Here is an 18,035-nt window from a genome sequence, read left to right on the forward strand (position 1 = left end):
AAGCCAAAAAAAAAAAAAAAAAAAAAAAATATAAAAGCCCCAACTACAAGTAACATAGAATGCTGTCCAAAAAGACCAACAAATTCATTCTCTAATGCATAGCAAATTAAATTTAATAAATTCTTCTACAAGGTTAGACAGGCAATCCACCTTTAAAAGTCCCACAAACAAAACATAAGAACAACAAAAGAGGTTCCAGAGTGTAATAAATACTGAATCCACAGTAGGCGACAGAAGCCTTACTGTACACAGCTGAGAAAACCTGCCATCAGACAATAGATCACATTTCCATATTAAATTATATTTACCAAGCTAAAAAATGCTTAAACAAAATGCACGATTTCTATTGGCCATTTTTATATCACACTAACTCCCTAAAACCTTCCAAACCTGCTGAGTCCCATTGAAAATCATTCCCACCCCATGGTGCTCCAAAGGAGCCCCTAGACAAAGGGTTATGATGGTGAGAGAGGGCAGGGACAACTATCTTCCACCATGATTTCAGAAAGTAAATAAATAAAAGGGGATAGAATAGCCAAAACATAACCTTGGCACAGGGTGTTTCCGGGGAAATCACTGCCGTGACAAATGGCCTAAAATGAACTCTTCTAGCGGTCAAGAATCCCCAGGAAAGGCTGCCCCCCCCCCCTTATCTATTGCTCAATTGTACAATGCTTGGCTTTGAAAATATAACACCCTCTTGGAGCTGGGCTAGATGAAAGAGCTTTTTCTTCAAGATCTTGCAACGCCTATTAATTTTTGCTACACCAGACTCACAGCTGATTAGGAAAACACAGGACTAGCACTGCCTCACATTCCCATTTCAAGACTTTAGGAGACAAAACGTTAAGTTAATGATCTCTCTTTTCCAATACAACGTATTGATTTTAATTTCAGCACATCCTATGTTTCTTTTCCAACCCTGGACAATTTGTTTAGACTGAACATTCTTTTTCTTCTTGAAACATCAGCAGCAATGTTACTTGATTCCTATGCAGTTAGCGAATTATCTTTCAGAAATATTATGACTCATTCACCCCACATGGAGCAGAGGTTGAGAAATCAGTCAATGGCTGACAGTAAAATTTAAATTGTTCCTGAAGTATACTCACACTTTTATCACAATTAGTAAGGCAATATGATACAAATGCAAAACCACAAGAATTATAGTCAAATGAAATGATATCTCCAAATCTCCATGTTACCACATATTTCCATGTTAATTTGGGTATGTTACTTAGACTTTCTAAACCCATTAGTAAATATCACCTACATTACAAAATTATTATGAACTTTAATATAGGATATAATGTACACCAAATCCCAAACATGGTCCATGGCATGAAAAAAAAGGTAGCTTTTATAGTTTCGTTTTACTGAAGTAGAATAACATACTGTAAAAAGAACAGATCTTAATTATACAGTTTGATAAATCCTGACAAGTATATAAATACAGGTATAAAGGTATAATTACCACCTCAATTAAAATAGAGACCAAGGAAATATAATGTGAGCTGCATGTATCCTTTTAAATTTTCTAGTCACCATATCTAAAAGTAAAAAAGGTAAACTTATTTTAAATATATTTTGACACAATACATCCAAAAATTCTCACTTCAATATGCAATCAATTTTTAAAACATTATCAATTAGGTTTTACTTTTTCATACTAAGGTTATATATTTTACATGCATAGCACAACACAGTTGGGATTGGCCATAGTTCAAGTGATCACTAGCCATTAGGTGGCTAACAGCTATTATACTGGATGGTGCAAATACAAACCACAGTCCAGAAAATTTCCTTCTGTCCCTTTCTATCTAACTCCCTACTCCCACCCAAGATAACCACTACTCTGATCACTATCTGCATAGATTAGTTTTGCCTATTCCTGAAGTTCATAAGGAAGAAATCACGTAGTATACGGACTCTTTTGTGTTTGGTTTCTTTGACTGAACATGTTTTCAGGATATATCTGTGTTGTCCCAAGTAGCAGTGGTCCATTCCTTTTTACTGCTAGCAGTATTCTACTATACAAATATACAACAATTTGTTTACCCATTGACCATATGATGGATATTCAAAGTTTTCTTTTTTCTTCAACTTCCTATCATTTTACTTTAAGTTCTGGGATACATGTGCAGAACGTGCAGGTTTGTTACATAGGTATACACGTACCATGGTGGTTTGCTGCACCCATCAACCCATCATCTATGTTAGGTATTTCTCCTAATGCTATCCCTCCCCTAGCCCCCCACCCCCATACAGGCCCCACTGTGTGATGTTCCAAGGTATACGTGCAGGATGGGCAGGTTTGTTATGTAAGTAAATGTGTGCCATGCTTGCTCCACAGATCAACCCATCACCTTAGTATTAAGCCCAACATACATTAGCTATTCTTCCATATGCTCTCCCTGCCCCACCCCCACAACAGGCCCCAGTGTGTGTTGCTCCCCTCTAAGTGCCCATGTGTTCTCATTGTTCAGCTCCCACTTATAAGCGAGAACATGCAGTGTTTGGTTTTTTGTTCCTGCGTTAGTTTACTAAGGATAATGGTTTCCAGTTCCATCCACGACCCTGCAAAGGACATGCTCTTGTTCCTTTTTACGGCCGCACAGTATTCCTGAATAAAGAAAGTCGAATTGTTTTCAAATATGCTATCCTTAACAAAGCTGAAATGAACATTCCGTACAAGTCTTTTACCTGATCATGTTTTCATTTACTTGGGTAAGTAACTAGAAGTGGAAATGCTGGGTCATCAGGTAGATTTATGTTCATATTTATAAGAAACTGCACAATGCTTTTCCACAGTAGTTGTATATTTTACATTCCTGCCAACAATATATGAGATATCCAATTACTTCATATATTCTCCAATATTTAGTATTGTCATTGATTCAGTGGTGTACACATTTCCCGATGACCAGTGATGCTGACATTTTTCTACATGTTTGCTGATCATTCATACAACTTTTTTTTTGAAGAGCAGTTTGGGAAGTTGGAGAGTTGTTACAAAGACAAATTGACATCACATGTAAGCTATTTGTAATGATAAAATAAATAACACACTTCCAAGGACTACTTGGGTTAGGCAGATGATGTAAATCTACAAGCCTAAAGAACTGCACCAAATTAGAAAACACACTCATCTAAAGGAACCTTCTAACTGCCACTTAGCACCAAGTGGTCACTGCCATGAAGAAAAGCAGGCCAGGTACTAGGAGAGCTTCCTGTCTTATCAAGAGAAGATAGATATTTATATGTTTATCTTTAGTTAATATTGTAATTAATTTTAAAAATATTAATCCTATAATAATCAAAGAAAATAAGCAATTTTAAACTTTTATGTATATAAATGTTAGTGGTTTTTATACTAGAACAAACATCCTCATTATAATAAACATTAAACCATTAAGGACTGCTATGAGTTACTCCTGAAAGATGGTACCTATTGCTCAACATCACTAATCATGAGGGAAGCTCAAATTAAAACCACTATGAGGTATCACCTCACACCCTTTAGGACAACTATTATCAAAAACCTAAGAGATAATAAATGTTGCCAAAGGTATGGAAAAAGGGAACCCTATTCCACTATTGATGGGAATGCAGATTGGAACAGCCATTATGGAAAACAGTACATAAGTTCCTAAAGAAACTAAAAATAAAACTACCATATGACCTAACCATCCCTCTTCTGGGTATATACACAAAGCAGCATATGCAACTTTGTAAAGACATTTGCATTCCCACGTTCATTAGTCACTATCTCATAAAGATACCATGGCCTTATAAAGTTACCTGCAGTCTCATGTTTATTAAAGCATTATTCACAATGGCCAAAATATGGAAACAATCTAAGTGTTCACTTATGAATGAATGGATAAAGAAAATGTAATATATATTAACAATGGAATATTATTAAAAATGGAGGTACTGCCATTTGCCACACCATGAATGAAACTAGAGGGCATTATACTAAGTGAAATAAGCCAGACATAGAAAGAAAACTATTGCAATTATCTAACTTATATGTAGAATCTTTTTTTAAAAATGAAATATACAGAAATAGAGGATAAACCAGTGATTACCAGGGGTAGGATAGAGAGTAGGGTTATGGTAAGGAAATGGGGAGATATAGGTTAAAGAATACAGAGTAGAATATATGTAGCATGAACAAGTCTAGAACTCTAATGTACAAAATAAGGACTAAAGTTAATAAAATTGTGTTGCATTAGGGATATATGTTAAGCAGATTTCTTAAATAAGTAGGTTTGAGTTGTTCTTATCATAAAAAGTTAACTATATGAGATGATAGATACATTAATTTGTTCAACTACAGTAACCATTTACTACCTATATGTATCCCATAACGTCATACTGCAAACCATAAGTATATACAATACATTTTTTTAAAAAGATGGCACCTATTAAAACAAGGGCTCACATTCTGCCAAGGGTAGATAGTGAAATCGTTTTGAGCAGCAAGGCAATAATACCTCAGAGAAAGTTAGAAGAAACAACTAACCAGAGAAGGTCCTCTTTCCTGATAACCCTCCTTTAGGGAAGAGTATAAACAACTGTATTCTCATTTTTAAATGATTATCCACATCATCTACATTTTAGTTTTGAATGAGACTGAAGGTTACAGAGAGAGTAGAACAATGATTGTCAGAGGCTGGGAGGGTAGTAGAGGACTGGCAGAAAGGCAGGGATGGTTAGTGGGTACAAACAAAAAATAGAATGAGTAAGATCAAGTATTTCATAGCACAATTGAGTGACTATCATCAATAACTCAATTGTACATTTCAAAATAACTTAAAGAGTGTAATTAGATTGTAACTCAAAGGATAAATGCTTGAGAGGATGGATACCCCATTCTCCATGATGTACTTATTTCATGTTGCATGCCTGTATCCAAACATCTTATGTACCCTCATAAATATACACACTTCCTATATACCCACAAAAATGAAAAATAAAAAAAAAATGAATGAAGTTAACAGCTAATAAAGCTTCAGTGGCAATGCCTACCCAGGAGGATCTGCCTTATTTGGGGAGAACAGAAGAAAAGCGTATGTTGGAGAGAACGTAAAACGTACTGCTACTTTGGAAAACAGTCTGGCATGCCTCAAAACAGTTAAACAGAGAATTAATGTATGATCCAGCAATTCCACCCTTAGATATATACCAAAAAAGGATGGAACATATGCCTACACAAAAGCTTGTACATGAAGGTTCATAGCACCATTGTTCATAATAGCCAAAAAAATGGAAAGAAGCCAAATGTTCGTCAACTGATACAGCCATATAATACAATATTACTCAACCCTAAAAAGGCACCATAAAAAGTATTAATACATGTAGCCACAAGAATGAACCTTGAAAACACTATGCCACTTGAAAAGTCAAACATAAAAGGCAATATACTGTATGACTCCATACAAAGTGTCCAGAATAGGCATATCTATGCAGACAGAAATTAGATTAATAGTTCACTAAGGCTGGGAGGCATAGGAGGATTGGGGTTCAATCCTTAAGGGATGTGGGTTTCTTTTTGAGGTAATGAAAAATGTTCTAAAATTGATTTTAGTAAGGTTTTCAAAACTCTATTCAAAAAGTCACTAAATTATGCACTATAGATAGGTGAATTGTATATTTATGAATTATATCTCAATATCACAGAATATATTTTTAAAAAGAAACATATAGGTGAGCTATTGAGCCTCTTCCCTCTAGTTCCTAATCTTTCCCTCTGCTACCTGAGGATGCTGCTCGAGTTCTGAAATGTTCTGTTGATATGTCTTATATCACTCCTCTGAATGATTTCTAAATTTTAAATACAGGTAGTATACTTAACACCATGTCTCCTCTACCAGACTGTAAGCTCCTAGAAGGTCAAAAATGTCTCATAAATCTTTAAATGCAAAGATCCTTGTACAGCCTGGCTCAAGTTTTTAATATTTTTATTTTAAGATTAACACACTTTGTGTCCTACCCACGGAAATCTTTACCTCATGTTTGTTGTTGCAACAGACAGGGTTTGAAGGGAAAGCTGTGCTAACTTGTTTTCCCTTGCTCTCCTCACCATCTCTGCTTACCAAAGAATGAATAAATGAAAACTGGGCTGAACACTGCTGAAAGGTTGCCAGCCCTTATATCTAAACATCTTCTGGAATAGACAGTAATCTTTACAAGATTATGATATAAAGAGGATCCCTTGTATACTTAACAACCATAAACTCACATACCTCTAGAACAACACAACGACAACTTCGTCCTCTTTTAAAAGAAAAAGGTGTCCAGAAAAAGCAAAGAATAATTGCTTTAAAGCTTTAAATAAGATCCCTAGTCAATAAGATCAATTTCAAAAACATCCTTTAGAAGTACTCATAGGCCAGGCATGAGATCATCATGGCTATAATCTCAGCACTTTGGGAGGCCAAGGTGAGAGGACCGCTTGAGCCAAGGAGTTTAAGACAACCAGCCTGATCAACATACTGAGATCCTGTCTCTACAAAAAATAAGTTAGCCAGATATGATGGCATGCACCTGTAGTCCCAGCTACTCAGGAGTCTTAGGTGGGAGGATCCCCTGCACCCAGAGATAGAGGCTGCTGGGGACCATGACCACACCACCGCACTCCAGCTTGGATGTCAGAGCAAGACCCCATCTCAATAAATAGATAAATAAGAGAGAAAAATGGGAAGCAAATTAAACATACAATCAAAATGAATCATTTGATACTTATATTTTCATTCAATGAAAGTAAGCCATTAAAATATGTCACCACCTAAGAAAATCTTTCCAGCAAAATGTAAACTAAGTAGAGAACACAGAAACTCTGTGAAATAATGTGTAAAGAAAATACAATGAAAAGGGATATGAAAACAGATTTGTGAGAGAATAATGAGTGATATTTTGTTCATTACCAAAAATAAATGTGATGCTTTAAGGACCTAACATCTTTGGAAATGGGATAAAAACACTTCAACACACCTTTAAAATGTAATATGCAATCAGTAAAACACTAAAAATTAATATACTTTAGCTCAAAACATCTTTTTCATTAAGATCTTTAGGCAAAGCCTTAATAATCCAAAACCTTATACATTAAGCAATAGCAAAGAAAAAGGAGAAGGGTAGAACAAAAGCCCAAATATTATTCAAAAAAAAGATTTCTCGAATAGCACATGACAAGATCAACTGAACACCATCACAACCACCAAAAACACATAATGACAACAAGTGAATTTTAGCTTAATAAAAACTGTAGTAAGACAGACTTGGGTTTGAGTCTTGACTACTAAGTTTTAGTTGTATAAACTTGGGCAATTATTCAACTTTTGTCAATCTCTCAGAAGAAAGCAGTACCTGTTGCAATTGGATTTTCCAATTGTAAGAATTAAATAATAAATATAGTGACTGTAGTATATAATGTTAACTTTATAGAAAGTACTCAGTAAATCAAGAGATACTTACTACTGCTGCTACAAATATTATCAAATCATCTCTAGTAGTTTTCCAGCTGAAAGCAGTGTGCTAATTTCACATAAAAACAAGGAACATGTTGTATGTGAACGAAGTAGGAAAGAAGAGCATAATGTTCATCTGATCTCTCCTATGGTTTGAAAAGCTGCCTCTGCAGTGAAAGGCACACAGACTAAGCTCATGTTTTCTAGTATCACTTACTTAGAGGAATCAGGAGAGAATTCTTTTACTCATTCCTATAGAAATGAAATGTAACCTGGCTAATCAGGGAAGTTAAAAGCAATAAAGAAGAAAATATTCAAAAGATCTTAATAGCCATTTCTCCAAAAAGGTAACAGAAGTGGCCAAAAATAACAGGAAAAGATGCTCAATATTATTAGTCACTGCGGAAATGCAAATGAAAACTACATGGGATATCACTTCTCACTCATTAGGATGACCATAGTTTTTTTTAAAAAAAAGGTAATAACAAGGTTTTGTATTAACATCACTGATCATTAGAGAAATGCATATCAAAACCACAATGATATACCATCTCATGCCAGTCAGAATGGCGATTATTAAAAAGACAGATACTGGTCAAGTTGTGTAGAAACCAGAACAATTTTACGCTGTTGGTGGAAATGTAAATTAGTCCAACCATTGTGGAAGACAGTGTGGCAATTTCTCAAAGATCTAGAACCAGAAATACCATCTGACGCAGCAATTTCATTACTGAGTATATACCTAGAGGAATATAAATCTTTCTATTACAAAGACACATGCGCACATATTCACAATAGAAAACAAACAGAATCAACCCCAAATGCCCATCAGTGATAGACCGGATAAAGAAAATGTGGTACATATACACTGGAATACTATGTAGCCATAAAAAGGAATGAGATCATGTCTTTTGCAGGGACATGGATGGAGCTGGAAGACATTATCCTCAACAAAGTAACACAGGAACAGAAAACCAAACACAGCACGTTCTCAATTATAAGTGGCAGCTGAACAATGAGAACACATGGATACAGGGTGGGGAACAACACAACCCGGGAACTGTCAAGGGATGGGGTGGGGAGAGGGAGAGCATTAGAGAAAACAGCTACGGCATTTTGGGCTTAATACTTAGGTGATGGTTTGACAGTTGCAGCAAACCACCATGGCAAACATCTACCTATGTAACACACCTGCACATCATGCACATGTACCCCAGAGCTTAAAATGAAAATCAAAATTGTAAAATATAAATAAAATTACTTACTTTAAAAAAGAAAGCGTTGGTGAGGATGTGGAGAAATTTGAATCTTCCTACACTACTGGTACAAATGTAAAATGGCACAGCCACTTTGGAAAATAGTCTGGCAGTTCCTCAAATGGTTAAATATGGTTACCATATGACCCACCAATCCCACTTCTAGAGATTTGCCTCCCAAAATGAAAGCATGTATCCCTGCAAACACTTGTACACAAATGTTCATAGCAGCAATAATCAAAATAGCCAAAAATAGAAACAATCTCAATGTCCATCAATTTCTAAATATATATTCTACCACTTATATTTGAGATTTACAACATAATGTCATGGAATACATAGAGAGAGTAAAATGGCTATGATAGTGGAGCAAACTAATATATCTATCATCTTACACAGTTACCATTTTTGTGACCATAGTAGCTAAAATCTACCTTTTTTTTGTTTTGTTTCAGACAGGGTCTTCCTCTGTCATCCAGGCTGGAATGCAGTGGTGCAATCATGGCTCACTGCAGCCTCAATCTTCCTACCTCAGCCTCTCAAGTGCTGGGATGACAGGTGCATGCCACCATGCAATTTTTCATTTACCCACCCTATTCAATCCAATCTCTAGGAATGAATGGTTCTTTCTCAATCTTTTAGCAAACAATAATTTCTGTTAGCTATAAAAGTATCACTGGCCCACAACAATTTCTTTACCTCACCTGCTTCTAAAGCTCTCTAATCACAAAATTAAGAAGCAAATATATTCTAGAGTTCTCCTATAGGCATAACGTTCCCTTTTGTCATAAAAAAAAATTAGTAAGAACAAAGAAAAACCTGAAGTCTGGTTTTCTTTCATCTCTAGAGAATGCCTACACGACTGGGTGTTTCAAGACTCCCTTCTAGAAAGAACTGTAAAGTAGGACTTGTTTCACTTTTCCAAGAAAAAGAAAATCTCTGGGAATGAATACTCAGACTTTCAGTTATTTGAATCTAATCTTACATTCTTGTACAGACTCTGCCCTTTCAAAGAATTTCTTCAAAATTACTCAAAGCAATTTAAAAATGCCTACCTCAGCTTGACAGAGTGCATGAAGACCTTGTAATACCAATGCTGCTGGAGTAGCTTGATCAGGCTTGGTGCATTCATTCAATACCTGAGAAATAGCTGCTAACATATCTGCACCATGCTGATATGGCCTAAAAGAAATGAAAGTTTAAAAGCAAAATTAACGATGAAGAGAAATTATCACTCCCAGGTCTTCTGCCTAAACGAAAAGCATCCATCATTTTCTATACCCTTGTGCCACTAAATGGTAAGCCTCAAATACTAATACCATGTCTTGTGTTTCTTCAAAAATGTGCATCATGATCATTTTATAATTTTATGCTCATTTTTATATAGAAATATCCCAAAATGACACTTTTTAACAAATTTCATTCAACCTAAATCACAAATCCTATTGTCTAAATTGAGAAAAACTCAAGGCTATAATAACGGTAAAAATAACTAATTTACCTAACTGAGATTATCAATAAAGATAGAGCTATTCACCTGCTGGGCGCATTGGCTCAAGCCTGTAATCCCAGCACTTTGGGAGGCCGAGGCGGGTGGATCACGAGGTCAAGAGATCGAGACCATCCTGGTCAACATGGTGAAACCCCGTCCCTACTAAAAATACAAAAAATCAGCTGGGCATGGTGGCGCGTGCCTGTAATCCCAGCTACTCGGGATGCTGAGGCAGGAGAATTGCCTGAATCCAGGAGGCGGAGGTTGCGGTGAGCCAAGATCGCGCCATTGCACTCCAGCCTGGGTAACAAGAGTGAAACTCCATCTCAAAAAAAAAAGATAGAGCTATTCTTACCTGATGGTATCAGATACTCATTACAAAAGCAGGAATTTGAGAAAAGAAGATGATTTGTGGTAGTAGCGATAGTAACTGGGGGGGTTACACCTATCACAATAAAGATAATGATAAAAATTATAAAAACTGTAACTGACTGAGCTCCTATCTCATCCCAGGCACTATGCTAAATTCATTCACTCATTCTCCTCCCCTTCCTCTCCTTTTTAATCCACATATATTGTGCTACCCCCAGAATACCATTAATTTCATAGCTATGCAAGTCTATTCCTTGAATTCCTTATTACTTTTCAATAATACTTTTCTTTAATTAACAAAATGTAAATTGATGAAACTGCCTGTCAGAATTCTATTCAGTATCCCACACATCTGGAGGCAGGAACCCTAAAGAACTGAGTAGGTTATCAGTAGACTGAACTGGTCTGATATTCAGTTTATCCTGAGCCTCAGCTTTAATTATATAAAATAAGAATGTTAGACAGTAATTTTCATCTCTGAAATTTTTTCCATGCCAATAGGTCAATAAAATTCAAACTCCCTATTCTTGGGTTATACACATGTAACTTTTTTTTTTTTCCCCGGTAACTTTGACACCAAGGTCATTTTTGTTTTGCTAAAAGATGGCAGCTTAGAAAAGAGGTAAAATTGCTGGGCTTAGCTTCTATATGTTCTGATCCAATCTTTACTTGAAACTGGAATCATCCATGTTATCAACAACTAGGCCAACCCACTGCACAACTTCCAAAAGTAGCAATCACATTGCTGTCATTAACAAAAATGTGAATGATGCTACCAAGAATTTAATACAGTGGCCTAATCAACAAAAGAAACTGCAGGACTACAACTATTTCAAATGCATCAAGTCTATTTCCTCTGTAAACATTTTTGCCTTACCCCATGCAAGAAAAAAAATTGATATGGAAGAGCTTGATTTGTGTTTTTCAATCTTGTCACCTCCACCCTATTTATTAATCCACAATCTAGAACAGCAGTCATCTTCCTAATTTCTTCATGTTTTCCTTAAAGTTTATAGCATACATGAACATTCATCATCATTTCCTTCCTTGTTATAATTACTAATACTTCCATGCAGTAAGTCACAAATAAAATCTCCCTATTAAAACTACTTATCTCCCTAAACAATGGGAGACTGTAAGAAAGAACAGTTTATGACTACAGTCTACTGCTTAGTTTTCAGGGATTCATATACAGAAAAATGGAAAACATCACATTTTACTGCCACATTAAATTATTAAGAAAAGGATATAAACATCCTACAAACCTAGATACAAGACTAGACTCAAAATGGAAAGACATACTTCTCAAAGCTATTGTTTAATATTATTAAATTTTATAATCAGAAAATTTAAATTGAAAAGTTATTCATATACACATATCTTCTGCCTATCTTTTCTGGCCTCTTGCTTGCGATTAAAAATAAACAAATACAAAATAATATATCATGATATCCATTCCCAAGAGTTAATGACATCATACCTCTGCTTACATATATCTCTAATTGAGGCTGCTTTTGCAATCAGTTTCTCCCATTGGACTTCCTTGCCCACCGAAAGAGAAGGTACATCAGACATGGCCATGGAACGCTGCAGTTCAGGATAGACTCGGTCCTACGAAGGCAATTTTACAAAAAAGGTAATTTCCCAATTTGAGTTGAATAATCATTATCTTCCTTTTATGTCCCATTTTCATCTCCAAATCCTCCATTTGCATTGCAAATTATAATGTAGTTCTTCTAATCAGCAGAGAAGTCAGCTGTTGTGATTACTGGGGATTTTCTTATAGATCAACATACTGTTGATTTCATAAAACAAGAAGAAAGTCACTAGATCTCACCCTAATTACAAAGGCTCTAATCACTTATAACTATATTTCCATTACTTTCTCAAACAAATTGTAAGACAAATTTCAGAAATAAAGAAATAAAATTTTATATTCTCAATTTCTCTGAAAGTCAATCACAACTAACTGTATTACAAATGCATCACAATAAATCAAAAATTTTTCAATGCAATCATTGATGCCACTCATTAATACCACTAAACAAGAGCACTGCCACATATGACATCATTATTTTCCTTCAGTGAAAGGAATATATTTAATACTCATGAAAGTATGAATCTGAAATTACCTGCTTTTCCCACAAAGATGTCAGCAAGCGCAAAGTGACAGCTCTTAGTCGTGGGGTGGTTCCAAGCAGTTGTATTACTCGTAGAATCTGTCCTACACACACCTAGAAAATATTGAAGAAACTCTAGCTGCATAAACGTAAATGCAGACAACCTCGAGGTTACCAAAAGCATTTTTAAACCCCTTGTTATAAAATGAAGACTGAGAAGATAACTTGCTTCAATATTACCCACCTTCTTAGAGGATGAAAAATAGTGTTGGAAGGGTTAGATAGCAATACTGGGGACAAAAGGACCTAATCTCAGGAACAGCCTAAGTAAAAACTTGGATATTAACTTAAAAGAATTAATTCTTAAATATTGTAATAAATACTTTTGTCTTTAGATATTACCCCCTGGCTCAACAAGAGAAATTGTGATTATGGCAAAATTTGGGGCTCAAAATCTCATCATATCAAAAAGAATTCAATGTATTATTGATGACTCACTCTTTTTCCCCCACTAAATTAATTAACATACTAACCTTGTGAACACCAAGCTTAGGTAAAGTATACAATATATCATTATATAATATAGGTTCCAGTGGTCTTCCTAATTTGAACATCAAAACTGGAATCAGATTTGGCACCTAAAATGAATTTTTTTAATATATTAATTATGTTCCACAGAAAATTGAAGTAAAAACAGTAGGAAAATATATATTAATTATGACTTTTTACCAAAAAGTAATATATAATGGAATATTTACCTCTTTTTTCCAGAGGAGTAATATGAATATGAATAAATTGGAAGACTTATATCAGTTAGCTATCACTTGCTAATGATAATTTCTACCATCGCTAGTATTCTACCATTTTTATAATTAGCTGCTGAACACAAATCAAAAAGTGTTTATCCTGAACAACTATGACATAATTTCTGATAAATACAATAGTAGTTAAGATACATCCTGCCTTGCCAGGCATGGTGGCTCATACTTGTAATCCCAGCACTTTGGGAGTCCAAAGCAGGAGCACTGCTTCAATCCAGGAGTTCAAGACCAGCCTGGGCAACACAGGAAGACCCTGTCTCTACAAGAAATTTTACAATTAGCTGGGCATAGTATTGCACACCTGAAGCCCCAGCTACTTAGGAGGGTAAGGTGGGAGGATCACTTGGCACCAGGAGGTCAACATGGTGTTGAGCCATTATTGAACCACTGCACTCCAGCCTAAATAACAGAGCAAGACTCTGTCTCAAAAAAAATAAAAAGATATATCCTACTTCAAGAAGTTTAAAGTTCTAATGAATAGCCAACACTTAAGATATGTAAACAATAATATTTCACATAATTAAATATTCATTTAGGTTACTCCAATAAGAAGTAAAGTCAGTGCACTACTATAAAGGAGCCAATGGACAAAAATTTCCCTCCAAGTCCTCATTTCAATCTCTATGCATAACACAAAATGAAAAAAGTAATACATTCATGGATCAGAAGACGTAATGTTGTTAAGACATAACTATTTCTCAAATTGATCTTGAAATTAAATGTAATATTTATCAAAATTCCAGCTTGCTTCTTTGCAAAAATTGAGAGGCTGATTATAAATTCATGTGTAAAAGCAAGGAACCCTAAATATCCAAAATAATCCTGAAAAAGAAAAACAAAGTTTGAGGACCCAAACTTGTCACTTCCAAATTTACCACCAAGCTACTGTAATCACAACAGTATGGTACTGGCATAAAATCAGAAAGACAAATCAATGAAATAGAATTCAGGAGTCCAGAAATGAATACTTACATTTATAATCAATTGGTTTTTGACAAGGATGCCCAGAAAAAAACAATGAGGAAAGAAGAGTCTCTTGGAGGAACAGTGCTGGAATTCAACAACTGGATATCCACATGTGAAAGAATCAAGTTGGATCCCTTTCTCATACAACATGTAAAAATTAACTCAAAATGGATTTTAGAACTAAATGTTAAGAGGTAAAACTATAAAATTCTTCAAGAAAATAAAGGGTTGGCTGGGCGCAGCGGCTCATCCCTGTAATCTCAGCACTTTGGGAGGCGGAGGCGGGAGGATCACAAGGTCAGGAGTTTAAGACCAGCCTGACCAATATGGTGAAACACTGTCTCTACTAAAAATACAAAAATTAGCAAGGAGTGGTGGCATGTGCCTGTAGTCCCAGCTACTCTGGTGGCTAAAGCAGAAGAATCGCTTGAATCTGGGAGGTGGAGGTTGCCACGAGCGGAGATCGCACTACTGCACTCCAGCCTGGGTGACAGAGCAAAAAGCCATCTCAAAAGAAAATATAGGATTATGTCTTTGTGACACTGGGTAGTCTTAAAACTGTCTTAGATATGACATCAAAAGCACAAGCCACAAAAGGAAAAATGAATTTCATTAACGTAAAAATGCTTGTCTATCAAAAGACACCATAAATGAAGTGAAAGGACAATGCACAGAATGGGAAAGAATATTTGCAAACCATACAGCTAATAAGGGATTTGTATCTATAATATATAAAGAACTCTTAAAACCCAATAATTTAACAACAAAAAAAAGGTTTTAAAATAGGCAAAGGATCTGAATACATCTTTTCTCCAAAGATAAACAAATGGCCAATACAGGAAAATATGCGCAATGTCATCAGACATGCTGGAATGCAAATCAAAACCATGAGATACCACCTCACACATGATGCAAAAGCTATCAAAAGATGGACAGTAACAAGTGTTGCCTACCGTTTGAAGAAACTGGAACCCTTGTACACTGCTGGTGGTAATGTAGTTCAGTCCCTTTAGAAAACACTCTGTCAATTTCTTAAATGGTTAAACACAGAATTCCCATATGATCTAGCAATTCTATTCCTAGTTATCTACTTAAGAGAAAACACATATGTCCTCACAAACTCTTATAAATGAATTTTCAGAGCAGCACTATTTACAATGGCCAAAAAGTAGAAACAACCCAATGCCCATCAACTGATGAATAAATAAACAAATGAAGTATAACCATACAACGGAGTATTAGCCATAAAAATAAATGAAGTACTGACACATACTACAACATGGATGAACCTTGAAAACATTATGCTAAGAGAAAAATAAAAGCAGTCACAAAAGGCCACATGTTGTATAATCTCATTTATATAAGTAGAATGCCCAGAATAGGCAAATCTGTAGAGATAGAAAATAGATTTGTGGTTGTCTAGGATAGGGGAAGTAAGAAGCAGGGGGTGGTCAGGGAGGGAGAAACAGGCAGTGATATCTTATGGGCATGAGGTTTCTTTTTGGGGTAATGTAATATTCCCAAATTGATTGTAGTAATGTTTACAAAACTCTGTGAATATAATAAAAGCCACCACTGAATTATATACTTCAAATGGATGAACTGTATGAGATATAAATTATATTTTAATGGTTTTTTGAAATTCATTTCAAAATTATTTGGTAAATACCTACTATAAGCAAAGCACTTAACTTGACAGCACAAATTGTAATGCCAAAAATTTTTATTTGCCATATGCTACATTTCAAAAGTTTGTTGTCCAGCAGTCATTCCTCAGTATCTACAGCAATTGGTTCCAGGACAGTCAGGCACACAGATGTGCACATCTCATCCCACGGATAAAAAAATCCAGAGATGCTCAAGCATCTTATATAAAATGGCATAGTATTTGTATATAACCTATGTACATCCTTCCATATACTTTAAATCATTTCTATACTACTTATAATGACTAAAACAATGTAAATGCTATGTAAATAGCTGTTATACTATATTGTTTATTCATATCATCTTTATTGTTAAATTGTTGTTTTTATTTTCTTCCCCAAATATGTTCTGTCTGCAGTTGGTTGAATCCACAGATGAAAAGCCAGCTGATACCAAGGGCCCACTGTATGTGTTAATTTTCTCTAACTGTTGTATTCTTAAAAAGCCTCTTCCTTCTAAATTTAGATGACATCTATTTTAATTCAATTTCAAAAAGGAAAAAATATCCTCTTAACTCTACCACCAAGACATTAACAGTTGAACATTAATTCACTAATGACCCTGACCACGATATACCACGACAGCATGTGAAGCTGTGCACGTAATAACTACCATCTCACAACAGACAGCCAAAATGTACGATGTTTTACCAAGTGCAGAGACTTGACTGGAACAGAAATTCTATCACCCTCACCTTGGGCAAATGAAAGAAGACAAATTTTTGAACTGACTTTTCAGTTCCCATTTTAATTAAAAACAAAAGGTTATCTTAAATTGGCTTACACTGATCTCAATGCATTAACCCCTCCTAAAAGATTTCAACCAAGACACACTGACAGATTCTTACTTCTTAGAAGGGCAATGAGTATATTCAGTGACATTTTATAAAACAGTGTATTTAGTTGTGTGACTTTTAAACAAATGTTGTAATTATACTGTCAGGAGAGAAATAAAGTACTATATTTATGTCTAACAGTACACAGTTCCTTTATGAGACTTGGCCCTAAAAAACAGTATGTAAGGGTGTGCCTTTTACTCTGGCTAGTTCAGAAATAAACAAAGTAGGAAATGTTTAAAGCAAATAATCTTTTAGACTTAATTCAGTTCTCGAGACATAAAGGCCCAAATTAAGTTCCCAACTAAGTGGAAAAAATAAAACAGAGACTCTTTCACCAGGAAAACACAAATATAGATATAAGTTTGTGGAAATATTTTTTGCATAAAGGATGGGCTAATTTTTTGTTATTACTGATTAAATAATTATTTCCTTAGGAATATCTATTTACTTAAGACGTCATTACCAGCTCTTGATCCTCCTGATCTTGAATCTTCTACCTTTCAGGGACAGAAAATAGAACGAATGCTCGGATTTTACCTTAAATATAAAAGCAGCTGGTAAATATCCTGTAATTGACTACTTCAAGTCTGGCTTCCTAAGACTCAATGCTTTCTATTCCCTCCTCTAGGGTTCAAGTTCCTTGATAAACACATTAATTTAGAATCATGGGACTGTTATGGGAGCCTCTGTAAGAGTATGACTAGATTTCTCGGCAGAAGCCTTGCCAGCAAGAAGGGAGTGAAATAATACATTCAAAGTTTTGAAAGGAGTGGGCAGGGCTGGGTGGAGTGGTGTTGCCAACCAAGGTACTGGATACTATATCCAGTAAAACTGTAACTATCCTTCAAAAATAAAGAAGTGGTCAGGTACAGTGGCTCATGCCTGTAATCCCAACACTTTGGGAGGCCAAGGCGAGAGGATCACCTGAGGTCAGGAGTTCAAGACCAGTTGGGCCAAAATGGTGAAACTCCATCTATACTACAAAAAA

At 35.4% G+C, this 18,035-nt stretch overlaps 1 protein-coding gene across 2 annotated transcripts in view; it reads right to left on the reverse strand.

The window, feature by feature from the left end:
- The window catches only part of LOC108296171 (focadhesin), a 233,412-nt gene that overhangs the window by 151,349 nt on the left and 64,028 nt on the right, over window positions 1-18,035 (reverse strand). For both annotated transcript variants that reach the window (XM_017518577.2, XM_037734927.1), the window contains exons 8-11: window positions 13,249-13,353; window positions 12,728-12,829; window positions 12,076-12,206; window positions 9,787-9,913 (exon numbers count right to left, since the gene is read on the reverse strand). In XM_017518577.2, the coding sequence (XP_017374066.1) occupies window positions 9,787-9,913; window positions 12,076-12,206; window positions 12,728-12,829; window positions 13,249-13,353 (465 nt within the window). The remainder of the gene's footprint in view (window positions 1-9,786; window positions 9,914-12,075; window positions 12,207-12,727; window positions 12,830-13,248; window positions 13,354-18,035) is intronic.

Source organism: Cebus imitator, unplaced genomic scaffold (assembly GCF_001604975.1).
Source record: "Cebus imitator isolate Cc_AM_T3 unplaced genomic scaffold, Cebus_imitator-1.0 Scaffold688, whole genome shotgun sequence".
In the NCBI taxonomy this organism is placed as follows: Eukaryota; Metazoa; Chordata; class Mammalia; order Primates; family Cebidae; genus Cebus; species Cebus imitator.